Raw genomic sequence first — 21219 nt, 5'->3', positions numbered from 1 at the left:
CCACTGAGTCCCCGTGTACAGTAATAACCTCCACCGAGTCCCCGTGTACAGTAATAACCTCCCCCGAGTCCCCGTGTACAGTAATAACCTCCACCGAGTCCCCGTGTACAGTAATAACCTCCCCCGAGTCCCCGTGTACAGTAATAACCCTCGAGTCCCCGTGTACAGTAATAACCTCCACCGAGTCCCCGTGTACAGTAATAACCTCCCCCGAGTCCCCGTGTACAGTAATAACCCTCGAGTCCCCGTGTACAGTAATAACCTCCACTGAGTCCCCGTGTACAGGAATAACCTCCCCCGAGTCCCCGTGTACAGTAATAACCTCCACCGAGTCCCCGTGTACAGTAATAACCTCCCCCGAGTCCCCGTGTACAGTAATAACCCTCGAGTCCCCGTGTACAGTAATAACCTTCACTGAGTCCCCCGTGTACAGTAATAACCTCCCCCGAGTCCCCGTGTACAGTAATAACCTCCACTGAGTCCCCGTGTACAGTAATAACCTCCACTGAGTCCCCGTGTACAGTAATAACCTCCCCCGAGTCCCCGTGTATAGTAATAACCTCCACTGAGTCCCCGTATACAGTAATAACCTCCCCCGAGTCCCCGTGTACAGTACTATCCTCCCCCGAGTCCCCGTGTACAGTAATAACCTCCACTGAGTCCCCGTGTATAGTAATAACCTCCCCCGAGTCCCCGTGTACAGTAATAACCTCCCCCGAGTCCCCGTGTACAGTAATATCCTCCCCCGAGTCCCCGTGTACAGTAATAACCTCCCCCGAGTCCCCGTGTATAGTAATATCCTCCCTCGAGTCCCCGTGTACAGTAATATCCTCCCCCGAGTCCCCGTGTACAGTAATAACCTCCCCCGAGTCCCCGTGTACAGTAATAACCTCCCCCGAGTCCCCGTGTACAGTAATATCCTCCCCCGAGTCCCCGTGTACAGTAATAACCTCCCCCGAGTCCCCGTGTATAGTAATATCCTCCCCCGAGTCCCCGTGTACAGTAATAACCTCCACTGAGTCCCCGTGTACAGTAATAACCTCCCCCGAGTCCCCGTGTACAGTAATATCCTCCCCCGAGTCCCCGTGTACAGTAATAACCTCCACTGAGTCCCCGTGTACAGTAATAACCTCCACCGAGTCCCCGTGTACAGTAATAACCTCCACTGAGTCCCCGTGTACAGTAATAACCTCCACTGAGTCCCCGTATACAGTAATAACCTCCCCCGAGTCCCCGTGTACAGTAATATCCTCCCCCGAGTCCCCGTGTACAGGAATAACCTCCACCGAGTCCCCGTGTACAGTAATAACCTCCCCCGAGTCCCCTGTGTACAGGAATAACCTCCACTGAGTCCCCGTGTACAGTAATAACCTCCCCCGAGTCCCCTGTGTACAGTAATAACCTCCACTGAGTCCCCGTGTACAGTAATAACCTCCACTGAGTCCCCGTGTACAGTAATAATCTCCCCCGAGTCCCCTGTGTACAGTAATAACCTCCCCCGAGTCCCCGTGTACAGTAATAACCTCCCCAGGGTCGCCGTGTACAGTAATAACCTCCACTGAGTCCCCGTGTACAGTAATAACCCCCGAGTCCCCGTGTACAGTAATAACCTCCCCCGGGTCCCCGTGTACAGTAATAACCTCCACCGAGTCCCCGTGTATAGTAATAACCTCCACCGAGTCCCCGTGTATAGTAATAACCTCCACCGAGTCCCCGTGTACAGTAATAACCTCCCCCGAGTCCCCGTGTACAGTAATAACCTCCCCCGAGTCCCCGTGTACAGTAATAACCTCCACTGAGTCCCCGTGTACAGTAATAACCTCCCCCGAGTCCCCTGTGTACAGTAATAACCTCCACTGAGTCCCCGTGTACAGTAATAACCCCCGAGTCCCCGTGTACAGTAATAACCTCCCCCGGGTCCCCGTGTACAGTAATAACCTCCCCCGAGTCCCCGTGTACAGTAATAACCTCCCCCGAGTCCCCGTGTATAGTAATAACCTCCACCGAGTCCCCGTGTATAGTAATAACCTCCACCGAGTCCCCGTGTATAGTAATAACCTCCACCGAGTCCCCGTGTATAGTAATAACCTCCCCCGAGTCCCCGTGTACAGTAATAACCTCCCCCGAGTCCCCGTGTATAGTAATAAGCTCCACCGAGTCCCCGTGTACAGTAATAACCTCCCCCGAGTCCTCGTGTATAGTACTAACCTCCCCCGAGTCCCCCGTGTACAGTAATAACCTCCACCGAGTCCCCGAGTATAGTAATAACCTCCCCCGAGTCCCCCGTGTACAGTAATAACCTCCCCCGAGTCCCCGTGTACAGTAATAACCTCCCCCGAGTCCCCGTGTACATTAATAACCTCCCCCGAGTCCCCGTGTACAGTAATAACCTCCCCCGAGTCCCCGTGTACAGTAATAACCTCCCCCGAGTCCCCGTGTACACTAATAACCTCCCCCGAGTCCCCGTGTACAGTAATAACCACCCCCGAGTCCCCGTGTATAGTAATAACCTCCACCGAGTCCCCGTGTACAGTAATAACCTCCACCGAGTCCCCGTGTACAGTAATAACCTCCACCGAGTCCCCGTGTACAGTAATAACCTCCACCGAGTCCCTGTGTATAGTAATAACCTCCACCGAGTCCCCGTGTATAGTAATAACCTCCACCGAGTCCCCGTGTATAGTAATAACCTCCCCCGAGTCCCCGTGTACAGTAATAACCTCCCCCGAGTCCCCGTGTACAGTAATAACCTCCCCTGAGTCCCCGTGTATAGTAATAACCTCCCCCGAGTCCCCGTGTATAATAATAACCTCCCCCGAGTCCCCGTGTACAGGAATAACCTCCACTGAGTCCCCGTGTACAGTAATAACCTCCACTGAGTCCCCGTGTACAGTAATAACCTCCCCCGAGTCCCCGTGTACAGTAATAACCTCCACCGAGTCCCCGTGTACAGTAATAACCTCCACTGAGTCCCCATGTATAGTAATAACCTCCCCCGAGTCCCCGTGTATAGTAATAACCTCCCCCGAGTCCCTGTGTACAGGAATAACCTCCACTGAGTCCCCGTGTACAGTAATAACCTCCCCCGAGTCCCCGTGTACAGTAATAACCTCCACCGAGTCCCCGTGTACAGTAATAACCTCCCCCGAGTCCCCTGTGTACAGTAATAACCTCCACTGAGTCCCCGTGTACAGTAATAACCTCCCCCGAGTCCCCGTGTACAGTAATAACCTCCACCGAGTCCCCGTGTACAGTAATAACCTCCCCCGAGTCCCCGTGTACAGTAATAACCTCCCCAGGGTCCCCGTGTACAGTAATAACCTCCACTGAGTCCCCGTGTACAGTAATAACCCCCGAGTCCCCGTGTACAGTAATAACCTCCCCCGGGTCCCCGTGTACAGTAATAACCTCCACAGAGTCCCCGTGTACAGTAATAACCTCCACTGAGTCCTCGTGTACAGTAATAACCTCCCCCGAGTCCCGTGTACAGTAATAACCTCCCCCGAGTCCCGTGTACAGTAATAACCTCCACTGAGTCCCGTGTACAGTAATAACCTCCCCCGAGTCCCGTGTACAGTAATAACCTCCACTGAGTCCCCGTGTACAGTAATAACCTCCACTGAGTCCTTGTGTACAGTAATAACCTCCCCCGAGTCCCGTGTACAGTAATAACCTCCACTGAGTCCCCGTGTACAGTAATAACCTCCCCCGAGTCCCGTGTACAGTAATAACCTCCACTGAGTCCCCGTGTACAGTAATAACCTCCACTGAGTCCTCGTGTACAGTAATAACCTCCCCCGAGTCCCGTGTACAGTAATAACCTCCACTGAGTACCCGTGTACAGTAATAACCTCCCCCGAGTCCCGTGTACAGTAATAACCTCCACTGAGTCCTCGTGTACAGTAATAACCTACCCCGAGTCCCGTGTACAGTAATAACCTCCACTGAGTCCCGTGTACAGTAATAACCTCCCCCGAGTCCCGTGTACAGTAATAACCTCCACCGAGTCCCGTGTACAGTAATAACCTCCACTGAGTCCCCCGTGTACAGTAATATCCTCCCCCGAGCCCCCGTGTACAGTAATATCCTCCCCCGAGTCCCCGTGTATAATAATAACCTCCCCCGAGTCCTCGTGTATAGTAATAACCTCCACTGAGTCCCCGTGTACAGGAATAACCTCCACTGAGTCCCCGTGTACAGTAATAACCTCCACCGAGTCCCCGTGTACAGTAATAACCTCCCCCGAGTCCCCGTGTACAGTAATAACCTCCACCGAGTCCCCGTGTACAGTAATAACCTCCCCCGAGTCCCCGTGTATAGTAATAACCTCCCCCGAGTCCCCGTGTACAGTAATAACCTCCCCCGAGTCCCCGTGTACAGTAATAACCTCCCCCGAGTCCCCGTGTACAGTAATAACCTCCACCGAGTCCCCGTGTACAGTAATAACCTCCCCCGAGTCCCCGTGTACAGTAATAACCCTCGAGTCCCCGTGTACAGTAATAACCTCCACCGAGTCCCCGTGTACAGTAATAACCTCCCCCGAGTCCCCGTGTACAGTAATAACCCTCGAGTCCCCGTGTACAGTAATAACCTCCACTGAGTCCCCGTGTACAGGAATAACCTCCACTGAGTCCCCGTGTACAGTAATAACCTCCACTGAGTCCTCGTGTACAGTAATAACCTCCCCCGAGTCCCCGTGTACAGTAATAACCTCCACCGAGTCCCCGTGTACAGTAATAACCTCCCCCGAGTCCCCGTATACAGTAATAACCCTCGAGTCCCCGTGTACAGTAATAACCTCCACTGAGTCCCCCGTGTACAGTAATAACCTCCCCCGAGTCCCCGTGTACAGTAATAACCTCCACTGAGTCCCCGTGTACAGTAATAACCTCCACTGAGTCCCCGTGTACAGTAATAACCTCCACTGAGTCCCCGTATACAGTAATAACCTCCCCCGAGTCCCCGTGTACAGTACTATCCTCCCCCGAGTCCCCGTGTACAGTAATAACCTCCCCCGAGTCCCCGTGTACAGTAATATCCTCCCCCGAGTCCCCGTGTACAGTAATAACCTCCCCCGAGTCCCCGTGTATAGTAATATCCTCCCCCGAGTCCCCGTGTACAGTAATATCCTCCCCCGAGTCCCCGTGTACAGTAATAACCTCCCCCGAGTCCCCGTGTACAGTAATAACCTCCCCCGAGTCCCCGTGTACAGTAATATCCTCCCCCGAGTCCCCGTGTACAGTAATAACCTCCCCCGAGTCCCCGTGTATAGTAATATCCTCCCCCGAGTCCCCGTGTACAGTAATAACCTCCACTGAGTCCCCGTGTACAGTAATAACCTCCCCCGAGTCCCCTTGTACAGTAATATCCTCCCCCGAGTCCCCGTGTACAGTAATAACCTCCACTGAGTCCCCGTGTACAGTAATAACCTCCACCGAGTCCCCGTGTACAGTAATAACCTCCACTGAGTCCCCGTGTACAGTAATAACCTCCACTGAGTCCCCGTGTACAGTAATATCCTCCCCCGAGTCCCCGTGTACAGTAATAACCTCCACTGAGTCCCCGTGTATAGTAATAACCTCCCCCGAGTCCCCGTGTACAGTAATAACCTCCCCCGAGTCCCCGTGTACAGTAATATCCTCCCCAGAGTCCCCGTGTACAGTAATAACCTCCCCCGAGTCCCCGTGTACAGTAATAACCTCCACTGAGTCCCCGTGTACAGTAATAACCTCCCCCGAGTCCCCGTGTACAGTAATAACCTCCCCCGAGTCCCCGTGTACAGTAATAACCTCCCCCGAGTCCCCGTGTACAGTAATAACCTCCCCCGAGTCCCCGTGTACAGTAATAACCTCCACCGAGTCCCTGTGTATAGTAATAACCTCCACCGAGTCCCCGTGTATAGTAATAACCTCCACCGAGTCCCCGTGTATAGTAATAACCTCCCCCGAGTCCCCGTGTACAGTAATAACCTCCCCCGAGTCCCCGTGTACAGTAATAACCTCCCCCGAGTCCCCGTGTATAGTAATAACCTCCCCCGAGTCCCCGTGTATAATAATAACCTCCCCCGAGTCCCCGTGTACAGGAATAACCTCCACTGAGTCCCCGTGTACAGTAATAACCTCCACTGAGTCCCCGTGTACAGTAATAACCTCCCCCGAGTCCCCGTGTACAGTAATAACCTCCACCGAGTCCCCGTGTACAGTAATAACCTCCACTGAGTCCCCGTGTATAGTAATAACCTCCCCCGAGTCCCCGTGTATAGTAATAACCTCCCCCGAGTCCCTGTGTACAGGAATAACCTCCACTGAGTCCCCGTGTACAGTAATAACCTCCCCCGAGTCCCCTGTGTACAGTAATAACCTCCACTGAGTCCCCGTGTACAGTAATAACCTCCCCCGAGTCCCCGTGTACAGTAATAACCTCCACCGAGTCCCCGTGTACAGTAATAACCTCCCCAGGGTCCCCGTGTACAGTAATAACCTCCACTGAGTCCCCGTGTACAGTAATAACCCCCGAGTCCCCGTGTACAGTAATAACCTCCCCCGGGTCCCCGTGTACAGTAATAACCTCCCCCGAGTCCCCGTGTATAGTAATAACCTCCACTGAGTCCTCGTGTACAGTAATAACCTCCCCCGAGTCCCGTGTACAGTAATAACCTCCCCCGAGTCCCGTGTACAGTAATAACCTCCACTGAGTCCCGTGTACAGTAATAACCTCCCCCGAGTCCCGTGTACAGTAATAACCTCCACTGAGTCCCCGTGTACAGTAATAACCTCCACTGAGTCCTCGTGTACAGTAATAACCTCCACTGAGTCCTCGTGTACAGTAATAACCTCCACTGAGTCCCCGTGTACAGTAATAACCTCCACCGAGTCCCCGTGTACAGTAATAACCTCCCCCGAGTCCCCGTGTACAGTAATAACCTCCCCCGAGTCCCCGTGTACAGTAATAACCTCCTCCGAGTCCCCGTGTACAGTAATAACCTCCTCCGAGTCCCCGTGTACAGTAATAACCTCCACCGAGTCCCCGTGTACAGTAATAACCTCCACTGAGTCCTCGTGTACAGTAATAACCTCCCCCGAGTCCCGTGTACAGTAATAACCTCCACTGAGTCCCCGTGTACAGTAATAACCTCCCCCGAGTCCCGTGTACAGTAATAACCTACCCCGAGTCTCGTGTACAGTAATAACCTCCACTGAGTCCCGTGTACAGTAATAACCTCCCCCGAGTCCCGTGTACAGTAATAACCTCCACCGAGTCCCGTGTACAGTAATAACCTCCACTGAGTCCCCCGTCTACAGTAATATCCTCCCCCGAGTCCCCGTGTACAGTAATATCCTCCCCCGAGTCCCCGTGTATAATAATAACCTCCCCCGAGTCCTCGTGTATAGTAATAACCTCCACTGAGTCCCTGTGTACAGGAATAACCTCCACTGAGTCCCCGTGTACAGTAATAACCTCCACCGAGTCCCCGTGTACAGTAATAACCTCCCCCGAGTCCCCGTGTACAGTAATAACCTCCACCGAGTCCCCGTGTACAGTAATAACCTCCCCCGAGTCCCCGTGTACAGTAATAACCTCCCCCGAGTCCCCGTGTATAGTAATAACCTCCCCCGAGTCCCCGTGTACAGTAATAACCTCCCCCGAGTCCCCGTGTACAGTAATAACCTCCCCCGAGTCCCCGTGTACAGTAATAACCTCCACCGAGTCCCCGTGTACAGTAATAACCTCCCCCGAGTCCCCGTGTACAGTAATAACCCTCGAGTCCCCGTGTACAGTAATAACCTCCACCGAGTCCCCGTGTACAGTAATAACCTCCCCCGAGTCCCCGTGTACAGTAATAACCCTCGAGTCCCCGTGTACAGTAATAACCTCCACTGAGTCCCCGTGTACAGGAATAACCTCCACTGAGTCCCCGTGTACAGTAATAACCTCCACTGAGTCCTCGTGTACAGTAATAACCTCCCCCGAGTCCCCGTGTACAGTAATAACCTCCACCGAGTCCCCGTGTACAGTAATAACCTCCCCCGAGTCCCCGTGTACAGTAATAACCCTCGAGTCCCCGTGTACAGTAATAACCTCCACTGAGTCCCCCGTGTACAGTAATAACCTCCCCCGAGTCCCCGTGTACAGTAATAACCTCCTCTGAGTCCCCGTGTACAGTAATAACCTCCACTGAGTCCCCGTGTACAGTAATAACCTCCACTGAGTCCCCGTATACAGTAATAACCTCCCCCGAGTCCCCGTGGACAGTACTATCCTCCCCCGAGTCCCCGTGTATAGTAATAACCTCCACTGAGTCCCCGTGTATAGTAATAACCTCCCCCGAGTCCCCGTGTACAGTAATAACCTCCCCCGAGTCCTCGTGTACAGTAATAACCTCCACTGAGTCCTCGTGTACAGTAATAACCTCCACTGAGTCCCCGTGTACAGTAATAACCTCCACCGAGTCCCCGTGTACAGTAATAACCTCCACCGAGTCCCCGTGTACAGTAATAACCTCCTCCGAGTCCCCGTGTACAGTAATAACCTCCCCCGAGTCCCCGTGTACAGTAATAACCTCCACTGAGTCCCCGTGTACAGTAATATCCTCCCCCGAGTCCCCGTGTACAGTAATAACCTCCTCCGAGTCCCCGTGTACAGTAATATCCTCCCCCGAGTCCCCGTGTACAGTAATAACCTCCACTGAGTCCCCGTGTACAGTAATAACCTCCACCGAGTCCCCGTGTACAGTAATAACCTCCCCCGAGTCCCCGTGTACAGTAATAACCTCCCCCGAATCCCTGTGTACAGTAATAACCTCCCCCGAGTCCCCGTGTACAGTAATAACCTCCCCCGAGTCCCCGTGTACAGTAATAACCTCCACCGAGTCCCCGTGTACAGTAATAACCCCCGAGTCCCCGTGTATAGTAATAACCTCCCCCGAGTCCCCGTGTATAGTAATAACCTCCCCCGAGTCCCCGTGTACAGTAATAACCTCCCCCGAGTCCCCGTGTACAGTAATAACCTCCCCCGAGTCCCCGTGTACAGTAATAACCTCCGAGTCCCCGTGTATAGTAATAACCTCCCCCGAGTCCCCGTGTACAGTAATAACCTCCCCCGAGTCCCCGTGTACAGTAATAACCTCCCTCGAGTCCCCGTGTACAGTAATAACCTCCACTGAGTCCCCGTGTACAGTAGTAACCTCCACTGAGTCCCCGTGTATAGTAATACATAGTCTCTGCCGTGATGGGCCTCAGCTGTTACCGGATAATTCGGAGGTCACCGCCGGTGTGGTGGATTGTGGGCCCTTCCTTCTTGCACTTCCTTTTTGGATCCCTGTGACCTGAAGTGCGTGGGGACCCCTGTTCGGTGTTAAAGTTCCCGCAGGTAGCTGTGATCATGACTCCGGGCTCTATACTGCCCTGTCCGTTGGATTCTGGTGACGCAACTTGAAATATTTGCCACCCTAGGGCTCTGTACCCTGAACTGCGCCAGTCCCGAGGGAGCAACTAAGCTCTCCCCTCAGTGACTGTACTCTTCCTCTAGTTGGGCTGGTCCTAAGGAAGCTCTGAAGCACCCTCCTTAGTGACCGTGTTGTTTTGTGTCCCAGACTATTCTGAGGTAAAAGTCTGTGTGTTTTCTAACTTCCCTCATGCTGCCCCCACCTTCCTGATGACTCACTAGGGCTGGGAAGTCCCGTTGCTATGGTGACCACCTCTAGCCCAGTTCCAGTAGCTGGCTGCTACGCTGTGTGTGATGTAAGTGATGAACACCAGTGGTTAACCTCTTCCTTACCTGGCATGAGTGCTGCACCTTAAATCAGATGCAATACCCTGTGGTGACTGAAGCCTCAGGGGCGACACATCAGTATGAGGCTGAGGAAAATGTTGAGGAAGGGACTCATTGCGAGGCTGCGGCTGAGGCTGCGGATAATCAGTGGTAGGATATGACTGGCTCACAAGGTCGGTAATATGGTGCTCTGAAGCCCAATGCTGGGAGCTTATAGTAGTAATTGCTTCGAGACTCAAACAGAAAAGAAAGAAGAGACGTCATTTTCTAGAGAGCTTTGAGTTTTGTGATTAAAAAGAAAAATTGCAGATCGTGTCCGACGTTTCGGCTTAAACCTCAGCCTTTCTCAAGGATTGTGCGATAAAACAATGCAATAATAGAGGCTGCAAAGGCTAAATATCCCCATATATTGTAGAATGGTCGTACTATGGTGATATGCAACATATCAGCCCAAAATACAGCGGAAGGAACATGAGGACACTATGGAAGGGAAAGCGGCCATAGAAAGGAGGGGACAGCGATGAGGCCTGTAGAAGGACCGGAGCGGTGAGTGGCAGGCGGTGCCGGGGACCGGGAAGCGTGACAGTACCCCCTCCCTCACGCCCCCCTTCCCGCAACCGGGACAAGAAGTCGCGTATCAGAGGAGTGCCAGCGTTCTCCCGGGGTTCTCAGGACCGGTCTTCGGGACCGTAGCCCTCCCAATCAACAAGGAAGAACTGCTTACCCCGCATGGTCTTCATGGCCACTATATCTCTTACCGCGTACACATCGTCATCAGCAATGGGAGGAGGAGGAGTACCGGCATCAGAGGAGAAGGGACCAAGGACAACCGGCTTGAGTAAGGAGGCATGGAAGTAGTTAGGGGTCCGCACCGTGACCGGGAGCTTCAGTTTGTACGAGACCTCGTTGATCTGTCTGATGACTTTGAAAGGACCGATGTACCGCGGACCCAACTGTACGAGGGAATCTTCAACCGGACGTACTTGTAGGCAAGCCACACCAAATCCCCAGGAAAGAGGCGAGGAGGAGCAAGGCGCCTCTTGTCCGCGTGTTTCTTCACCTGGGCGGAAGCACGTTCACGGGAGGCTCTGACAGAACTCCATATAGTAGAGAAGTCCCTGGACAGGGCATCTGCAGCGGGGACCTCCGAGGTCGAGGATACCGATAACGGAAGGCTGAAGACCATAGACAACATAGAAGGGAGAGGTGGAGGAGGGTTCACTGACGTGATGGGAGAACCCCGCCCAAGGGAGAAGCGTGGACCAGTCGTCGTGATGGACATTGACGTAGTGTCGAAGGAAGTCAGAATCTGGTTGACACGTTCCACTTGGCCATTAGACTGGGGATGGTAGGCCGAGGAAAAGTCCAGAGACACTCCCAGATGTTTACAGAGCGCCCTCCAGAAGCGCGAGGTCAACTGAGTCCCCCTGTCAGACACAAGGAGCCGCCGGGGACCACCCACCTGGAGCCGCCGGGGACCACCCACCTGGAGCCGCCGGGGACCACCCACCTGGAGTCGCCGGGGACCACCCACCTGGAGCCGCCGGGGACCACCCACCTGGAGCCGCCGGGAACCACCCACCTGGAGCCGCCGGGGACCACCCACCTGGAGCCGCCGGGGACCACCCACCTGGAGCCGCCGGGGACTACCCACATGGAGCCGCCGGGGACCACCCACCTGGAGCCGCCGGGGACCACCCACCTGGAGTCACCAGGGACCACCCACCTGGAGCCGCCGGGAACCACCCACCTGGAGCCGCCGGGGACCACCCACCTGGAGCCGCTGGGGACCACCCACCCGGAGCCGCCGGGGACCACCCACCCAGAGCCGCCGGGGACCACCCACTTGGAGCCGCCGGGGACCACCCACCTGGAGCCGCCGGGGACCACCCATCTGGAGCCGCCGGGGACCACCCACCTGGAGCCGCCGGGGACCACCCACCTGGAGCCGCCGGGGACCACCCACCTGGAGCCGCCGGGAACCACCCACCTGGAGCCGCCGGGGACCACCCACCTGGAGCCGCCGGGGACCACCCACCTGGAGCCGCCGGGGACCACCCACCTGGAGCCGCCGGGGACCACCCACATGGAGCCGCCGGGGACCACCCACCTGGAGCCGCCGGGGACCACCCACCTGGAGTCACCAGGGACCACCCACCTGGAGCCGCCGGGAACCACCCACCTGGAGCCGCCGGGGACCACCCACCTGGAGCCGCCGGGGACCACCCACCTGGAGCCGCTGGGGACCACTCACCCGGAGCCGCCGAGGACCACCCACCCAGAGCCGCCGGGGACCACCCACTTGGAGCCGCCGGGGACCACCAACCTGGAGCCGCCGGGGACCACCCACCTGGAGCCGCTGGGGACCACTCACCCGGAGCCGCCGAGGACCACCCACCCAGAGCCGCCGGGGACCACCCACTTGGAGCCGCCGGGGACCACCAACCTGGAGTCGCCGGGGACCACCCACCCGGAGCCGCCGGGGACAAGCACGTTACTAGTGTCAACTCCTCCTAGAAGGGTAAAAAGAAATGGCAAATGGGTGTGGCCAGAGAGTGGCGGGGGCGTGGTCAGAATTCACCTCCCAGCACTTGTCGCTGTCATCATCTCTCATTCCCTAGAATCTCCTGTCACGTGATCAGAGAACATTCCACAGCATACTGCATGTCGGTATCACGTGATCCGCTGCAAGTCATCTGACGGCATCGGAATCGCGTGACGTCATGATACCAGGCGGTCCGGCCGCGGGGTCTTTCGGGATCTGTAGTTCTAGCGGAAGTGTCAGTATAGGAAGCTCTGTGCATACGGGGGCGTCGGGACTACGAGCTCCAGAGTGCACCGCGGCCGTGCCTGTGTCCGGGCCGACAGGAGATGTGCGGCTGACTGGAGCCTGCAGGGGGCAGAATGGAGGCCACGGGGCAGGTAAGATCCGGAGGGGACAGCGCCGGGTGTACAGCGCTCAGCAGCGGTATACTGAGCGACAGCTCGCCCCGCCCCTGTGTGACGTCACTGACAAGCCGCTTATACGTGGAATTAAAGAAGACGACACGGAATTGTCTGCGGTGACGTCAGCGGCCCACAACCTGACAGACCCCCGAGTATATAGCGAGAGACCCCCATATATAGAGACCCCCGAGTATACAGCGAGAGACCCTCATATATAGAGCAGAGACCCCCGAGTATACAGCGAGAGACCCCCATATATAGAGACGAGACCCCCGAGTATACAGCGAGAGACCCCCATATATAGAGAAGAGACCCCGGAATATACAGAGAGAGACCCCATATATAGAGCAGAGACCCCCGAGTATACAGAGAGAGACCCCCATATATAGAGACGAGACCCCCGAGTATACAGCGAGAGACCCCCATATATACAGAAGAGACCCCCGAGTATACAGAGACCCCCATATATAGAGCAGAGACCCCCCGAGTATAGAGAGACCCCCATATATAGAGAGACCCCCCGAGTACACAGAGAGAGACCCCCATATATAGAGAAGAGACCCCCGAGTATACAGCGAGAGACCCCCATATATAGAGAAGAGACCCCGGAATATACAGAGAGAGACCCCATATATAGAGCAGAGACCCCCCGACTATACAGCGAGAGACCCCCATATATAGAGAGACCCCCCGAGTATACAGCGAGAGACCCCCATATATACAGAAGAGACCCCCGAGTATACAGAGACCCCCATATATAGAGCAGAGACCCCCCGAGTATAGAGAGACCCCCATATATAGAGAGACCCCCCGAGTACACAGAGAGAGACCCCCATATATAGAGAAGAGACCCCCGAGTATACAGCGAGAGACCCCCATATATAGAGAAGAGACCCCGGAATATACAGAGAGAGACCCCATATATAGAGCAGAGACCCCCGAGTATACAGAGAGAGACCCCCATATATAGAGCAGAGACCCCCGATTATACAGAGAGAGACCCCCATATATAGAGCAGAGACCCCCGAGTATACAGAGAGACCCCCATATATAGAGAGACCCCCATATATAGAGCAGAGACCCCCGAGTATACAGCGAGACCCCCATATATAGTGTAGAGACCCCCTAGTATACAGAGAGACGCCCATATATAGAGCAGAGACTCCCTAGTATACAGAGAGACCCCCATATATAGAGCAGAGACCCCCGACTATACAGAGAGACCCCCATATATAGAGCAGAGACCCCCATATATAGAGCAGAGACCCCCATATATGCAGCAGAGACCCCCGAGTATACAGAGAGACCCCCATATATAGAGAGACCCCCGAGTATACAGAGAGACCCCGATATATAGAGCAGAGACCCCCCGAGTATACAGCGAGAGACCCCCATATATAGAGCAGAGACCCCCATATATAGAGCAGAGACTCCCGAGTATACAGAGAGACCCCCATATATAGAGAGACCCCCGAGTATACAGAGAGATCCCCATATATAGAGCAGAGACCTCCCCGAGTATACAGCGAGAGACCCCCATATATAGAGCAGAGACCCCCCCCGAGTATACAGTGAGAGACCCCCATATATAGAGCAGAGACCCCCAAGTATACAGCAAGAGACCCCCATATATAGAGCAGAGACCCCCCGAGTATACAGAGAGAGACCCCCATATATAGAGACCCCCGAGTATACAGCGAGAGACCCTCATATATAGAGCAGAGACCCCCGAGTATACAGCGAGAGACCCCCATATATAGAGACGAGACCCCCGAGTATACAGCGAGAGACCCCCATATATACAGAAGAGACCCCCGAGTATACAGAGACCCCCATATATAGAGCAGAGACCCCCCGAGTATAGAGAGACCCCCATATATAGAGAGACCCCCCGAGTACACAGAGAGAGACCCCCATATATAGAGAAGAGACCCCCGAGTATACAGCGAGAGACCCCCATATATAGAGAAGAGACCCCAGAATATACAGAGAGAGACCCCATATATAGAGCAGAGACCCCCGAGTATACAGAGAGAGACCCCCATATATAGAGCAGAGACCCCCGATTATACAGAGAGAGACCCCCATATATAGAGCAGAGACCCCCGAGTATACAGAGAGACCCCCATATATAGAGAGACCCCCATATATAGAGCAGAGACCCCCGAGTATACAGCGAGACCCCCATATATAGTGTAGAGACCCCCTAGTATACAGAGAGACGCCCATATATAGAGCAGAGACTCCCTAGTATACAGAGAGACCCCCATATATAGAGCAGAGACCCCCGATTATACAGAGAGAGACCCCCATATATAGAGCAGAGACCCCCGAGTATACAGAGAGACCCCCATATATAGAGAGACCCCCATATATAGAGCAGAGACCCCCGAGTATACAGCGAGACCCCCATATATAGAGCAGAGACCCCCCGAGTATACAGAGAGACCCCGATATATAGAGCAGAGACCCCCGAGTATACAGAGAGACGCCCATATATAGAGCAGAGACTCCCTAGTATACAGAGAGACCCCCATATATAGAGCAGAGACCCCCGACTATACAGAGAGACCCCCATATATAGAGCAGAGACCCCCATATATAGAGCAGAGACCCCCATATATGCAGCAGAGACCCCCGAGTATACAGAGAGACCTCCATATATAGAGAGACCCCCGAGTATACAGAGAGACCCCGATATATAGAGCAGAGACCCCCCGAGTATACAGCGAGAGACCCCCATATATAGAGCAGAGACCCCCATATATAGAGCAGAGACTCCCGAGTATACAGAGAGACCCCCATATATAGAGAGACCCCCGAGTATACAGAGAGATCCCCATATATAGAGCAGAGACCTCCCCGAGTATACAGCGAGAGACCCCCATATATAGAGCAGAGACCCCCCCCGAGTATACAGTGAGAGACCCCCATATATAGAGCAGAGACCCCCAAGTATACAGCAAGAGACCCCCATATATAGAGCAGAGACCCCCCGAGTATACAGAGAGAGACCCCCATATATAGAGACCCCCGAGTATACAGCGAGAGACCCTCATATATAGAGCAGAGACCCCCGAGTATACAGCGAGAGACCCCCATATATAGAGACGAGACCCCCGAGTATACAGCGAGAGACCCCCATATATACAGAAGAGACCCCCGAGTATACAGAGACCCCCATATATAGAGCAGAGACCCCCCGAGTATAGAGAGACCCCCATATATAGAGAGACCCCCCGAGTACACAGAGAGAGACCCCCATATATAGAGAAGAGACCCCTGAGTATACAGCGATAGACCCCCATATATAGAGAAGAGACCCCGGAATATACAGAGAGAGACCCCATATATAGAGCAGAGACCCCCGAGTATACAGAGAGAGACCCCCATATATAGAGCAGAGACCCCCGATTATACAGAGAGAGACCCCCATATATAGAGCAGAGACTCCCGAGTATACAGAGAGACCCCCATATATAGAGAGACCCCCATATATAGAGCAGAGACCCCCGAGTATACAGCGAGACCCCCATATATAGTGTAGAGACCCCCTAGTATACAGAGAGACGCCCATATATAGAGCAGAGACTCCCTAGTATACAGAGAGACCCCCATATATAGAGCAGAGACCCCCGATTATACAGAGAGAGACCCCCATATATAGAGCAGAGACCCCCGAGTATACAGAGAGACCCCCATATATAGAGAGACCCCCATATATAGAGCAGAGACCCCCGAGTATACAGCGAGACCCCCATATATAGTGTAGAGACCCCCTAGTATACAGAGAGACGCCCATATATAGAGCAGAGACTCCCTAGTATACAGAGACCCCCATATATAGAGCAGAGACCCCCGACTATACAGAGAGACCCCCATATATAGAGCAGAGACCCCCATATATAGAGCAGAGACCCCCATATATGCAGCAGAGACCCCCGAGTATACAGAGAGACCCCCATATATAGAGAGACCCCCGAGTATACAGAGAGACCCCGATATATAGAGCAGAGACCCCCCGAGTATACAGCGAGAGACCCCCATATATAGAGCAGAGACCCCCATATATAGAGCAGAGACTCCCGAGTATACAGAGAGACCCCCATATATAGAGAGACTCCCGAGTATACAGAGAGATCCCCATATATAGAGCAGAGACCTCCCCGAGTATACAGCGAGAGACCCCCATATATAGAGCAGAGACCCCCCCTGAGTATACAGTGAGAGACCCCCATATATAGAGCAGAGACCCCCAAGTATACAGCAAGAGACCCCCATATATAGAGCAGAGACCCCCCGAGTATACAGAGAGAGACCCCCATATATAGAGCAGAGACCCCCAAGTATACAGAGAGAGACCCTCATATATAGAGCACAGACCCCCATATATAGAGCAGAGACCCCCCGAGTATACAGAGAGACCGCCATATATAGAGCAGAGACCCCCGAGTATACAGCGAGAGACCCCCATATATAGAGAGACCCCCGAGTATACAGAGAGACCCCCATATATAGAGCAGAGACCCCCGAGTATACAAAGAGAGACCCTCATATATAGAGCAGAGACCCCGAGTATACAGAGAGACCCCCATATATAGAGCAGAGACCCCCTGAGTATACAGAGACCCCCATATATAGAGCAGAGCCCCCCGAGTATACAGCGAGAGACCCCCATATATAGAGAGACCCCCATATATATAGCAGAGACCCCCATATATAGAGCAGAGACCCCCGAGTATACAGCGAGAGACCCCCATATATAGAGCAGAGACCCCCGAGTATACAGCGAGAGACCCCCATATATAGAGCAGAGACCCCCCGAGTATACAGAGAGACACCCATATATAGAGCAGAGACCCCCCGAGTATACAGAGAGACCCCCGAGTATACAGCGAGAGACCCCCATATATTGAGCAGAGACCCCTGAGTATACAGCGAGATACCCCCATATATAGAGCAGAGACCCCCGAGTATACAGAGAGACCCCGAGTATACAGAGAGACCCCCATATATAGAGCAGAGACCCCCCGAATATACAGAGAGAGACCCCCATATATAGAGCAGAGACCCCCGAGTATACAGAGAGACCCCGATTATACAGAGAGAGACCCTCATATATAGAGACCCCGAGTATACAGAGACCCCCATATATAGAGCAGAGACCCCCCCAAGTATACAGAGAGACCAGCATATATAGAGAGACCCCGAGTATACAGCGAGACCCCCATATATAGAACAGAGACCCCCATATATAGAGCAGAGACCCCCGAGTATACAGAGAGAGACCCCCATATATAGAGCAGAGACCCCCGAGTATACGGAGAGACCAGCATATATAGAGCAGAGACCCCTGAGTATACAGAGAGACCCCCATATATAGAACAGAGACCCCCATATATAGAGCAGAGACTCCCGAGTATACAGAGAGACCCCCATATATAGAGAGACCCCCGAGTATACAGAGAGATCCCCATATATAGAGCAGAGACCCCCCTGAGTATACAGCGAGAGACCCCCATATATAGAGCAGAGACCCCCCCGAGTATACAGCAAGAGACCCCCAAGTATACAGCAAGAGACCCCCATATATAGAGCAGAGACCCCCGAGTATACAGAGAGAGACCCCCATATATAGAGCAGAGACCCCCGAGTATACAGAGAGAGACCCTCATATATAGAGCACAGACCCCCCGAGTATACAGAGAGACCGCCATACATAGAGCAGAAACCCCCGAGTATACAGCGAGAGACCCCCATATATAGAGAGACCCCCGAGTATACAGAGAGACCCCCATATATAGAGCAGAGACTCCCGAGCATACAGCGAGAGACCCCCATATATAGAGAGACCCCCGAGTATACAGAAAGATCCCCATATATAGAGCAGAGACCCCCCGAGTATACAGCGAGAGACCCCCATATATAGAGCAGAGACCCCCAAGTATACAGCAAGAGACCCCCATATATAGAGCAGAGACCCCCCGAGTATACAGAGAGAGACCCCCATATATAGAGCAGAGACCCCCGAGTATACAGAGAGAGACCCTCATATATAGAGCACAGACCCCCATATATAGAGCAGAGACCCCCCCGAGTATACAGAGAGACTGCCATATATAGAGCAGAGACCCCCGAGTATACAGCGAGAGACCCCCATATATAGAGAGACCCCCGAGTATACAGAGAGACCCCCATATATAGAGCAGAGACTCCCGAGTATACAGCGAGAGACCCCCATATATAGAGCAGAGACCCCCGAGTATACAGAGAGAGACCCTCATATATAGAGCACAGACCCCCATATATAGAGCAGAGACCCCCCGAGTATACAGAGAGACCGCCATATATAGAGCAGAGACCCCCGAGTATACAGCGAGAGACCCCCATATATAGAGAGACCCCCGAGTATACAGAGAGACCCCCATATATAGAGCAGAGACTCCCGAGTATACAGCGGGAGACCCCCATATATAGAGCAGAGACCCCCGAGTATACAGAGAGACCCCCATATATAGAACAGAGACCCCCTGAGTATACAGAGAGACCCCCATATATAGAGCAGAGACCCCCCGAGTATACAGAGAGACCCCCATATATAGAGAGACGCCCATATATAGAGCAGAGACCCCCATATATAGAGCAGAGACCCCCCGAGTATACAGCGAGAGACCCCCATATATAGAGCAGAGACCCCCCGAGTATACAGAGAGACCCCCATATATAGAGCAGAGACCCCCCGAGTATACAGAGAGACACCCATATATAGAGCAGAGACCCCCCGAGTATACAGAGAGACCCCCGAGTATACAACGAGAGACCCCTATATATTGAGCAGAGACCCCTGAGTATACAGCGAGATACCCCCATATATAGGTCAGAGACCCCCGAGTATACAGATAGACCCCGAATATACAGAGAGACCCACATATATAGAGCAGAGACCCCCCGAATATACAGAGAGAGACCCCCATATATAGAGCAGAGACCCCCTGAGTATACAGCGAGAGACCCCCGAGTATACAGAGAGACCCCCATATATAAGGCAGAGACCCCCGAGTATACAGAGACCCCAATTATACAGAGAGAGACCCTCATATATAGAGACCCCGAGTATACAGAGACCCCCATATATAGAGCAGAGACCCCCCCAAATATACAGAGAGACCAGCATATATTGAACAGAGACCCCCATATATAGAGCAGAGACCCCCGAGTATACAGGGAGACCAGCATATATAGAGCAGAGACCCCTGAGTATACAGAGAGACCCCCATATATAGAACAGAGACCCCCATATATAGAGCAGAGACCCCCGAGTATACAGAGAGAGACCCCCATATATAGAGCAGAGACCCCCGAGTATACAGAGAGAGACCCTCATATATAGAGCACAGACCCCCCGAGTATACAGAGAGACCGCCATACATAGAGCAGAAACCCCCGAGTATACAGCGAGAGACCCCCATATATAGAGAGACCCCCGAGTATACAGAGAGACCCCCATATATAGAGCAGAGACTCCCGAGCATACAGCGAGAGACCCCCATATATAGAGAGACCCCCGAGTATACAGAAAGATCCCCATATATAGAGCAGAGACCCCCCGAGTATACAGCGAGAGACCCCCATATATAGAGCAGAGACCCCCAAGTATACAGCAAGAGACCCCCATATATAGAGCAGAGACCCCCCGAGTATACAGAGAGAGACCCCCATATATAGAGCAGAGACCCCCGAGTATACAGAGAGAGACCCTCATATATAGAGCACAGACCCCCATATATAGAGCAGAGACCCCCCCGAGTATACAGAGAGACTGCCATATATAGAGCAGAGACCCCCGAGTATACAGCGAGAGACCCCCATATATAGAGAGACCCCCGAGTATACAGAGAGACCCCCATATATAGAGCAGAGACTCCCGAGTATACAGCGAGAGACCCCCATATATAGAGCAGAGACCCCCGAGTATACAGAGAGAGACCCTCATATATAGAGCACAGACCCCCATATATAGAGCAGAGACCCCCCGAGTATACAGAGAGACCGCCATATATAGAGCAGAGACCCCCGAGTATACAGCGAGAGACCCCCATATATAGAGAGACCCCCGAGTATACAGAGAGACCCCCATATATAGAGCAGAGACTCCCGAGTATACAGCGGGAGACCCCCATATATAGAGCAGAGACCCCCGAGTATACAGAGAGACCCCCATATATAGAACAGAGACCCCCTGAGTATACAGAGAGACCCCCATATATAGAGCAGAGACCCCCCGAGTATACAGAGAGACCCCCATATATAGAGAGACGCCCATATATAGAGCAGAGACCCCCATATATAGAGCAGAGACCCCCCGAGTATACAGCGAGAGACCCCCATATATAGAGCAGAGACCCCCCGAGTATACAGAGAGACCCCCATATATAGAGCAGAGACCCCCCGAGTATACAGAGAGACACCCATATATAGAGCAGAGACCCCCCGAGTATACAG

At 53.5% G+C, this 21219-nt stretch overlaps 1 protein-coding gene across 6 annotated transcripts in view; it reads left to right on the top strand.

The window, feature by feature from the left end:
* The window catches only part of LOC142243730 (uncharacterized), a 1240762-nt gene that overhangs the window by 47348 nt on the left and 1172195 nt on the right, over window positions 1-21219 (top strand). Inside the window, exon 1 of one of the 6 annotated variants that reach the window (XM_075315930.1) lies at window positions 12472-12693. The exons of 4 other annotated variants lie outside the window; for them this stretch is intronic. In XM_075315930.1, coding sequence (XP_075172045.1) covers window positions 12676-12693 — 18 coding nt within the window. In that variant the 5' untranslated portion in view covers window positions 12472-12675. Of the gene's footprint in view, window positions 1-12471; window positions 12694-21219 lie in introns of those variants that run through there. One more of the 6 variants, XM_075315932.1, reaches the window with a different exon arrangement.

Source organism: Anomaloglossus baeobatrachus, chromosome 6 (assembly GCF_048569485.1).
Source record: "Anomaloglossus baeobatrachus isolate aAnoBae1 chromosome 6, aAnoBae1.hap1, whole genome shotgun sequence".
NCBI classification, from domain to species: domain Eukaryota; kingdom Metazoa; phylum Chordata; class Amphibia; order Anura; family Aromobatidae; genus Anomaloglossus; species Anomaloglossus baeobatrachus.
Note: the sequence above shows the minus strand (reverse complement) of the source record. Positions and strands in the feature narration are given on the sequence as shown.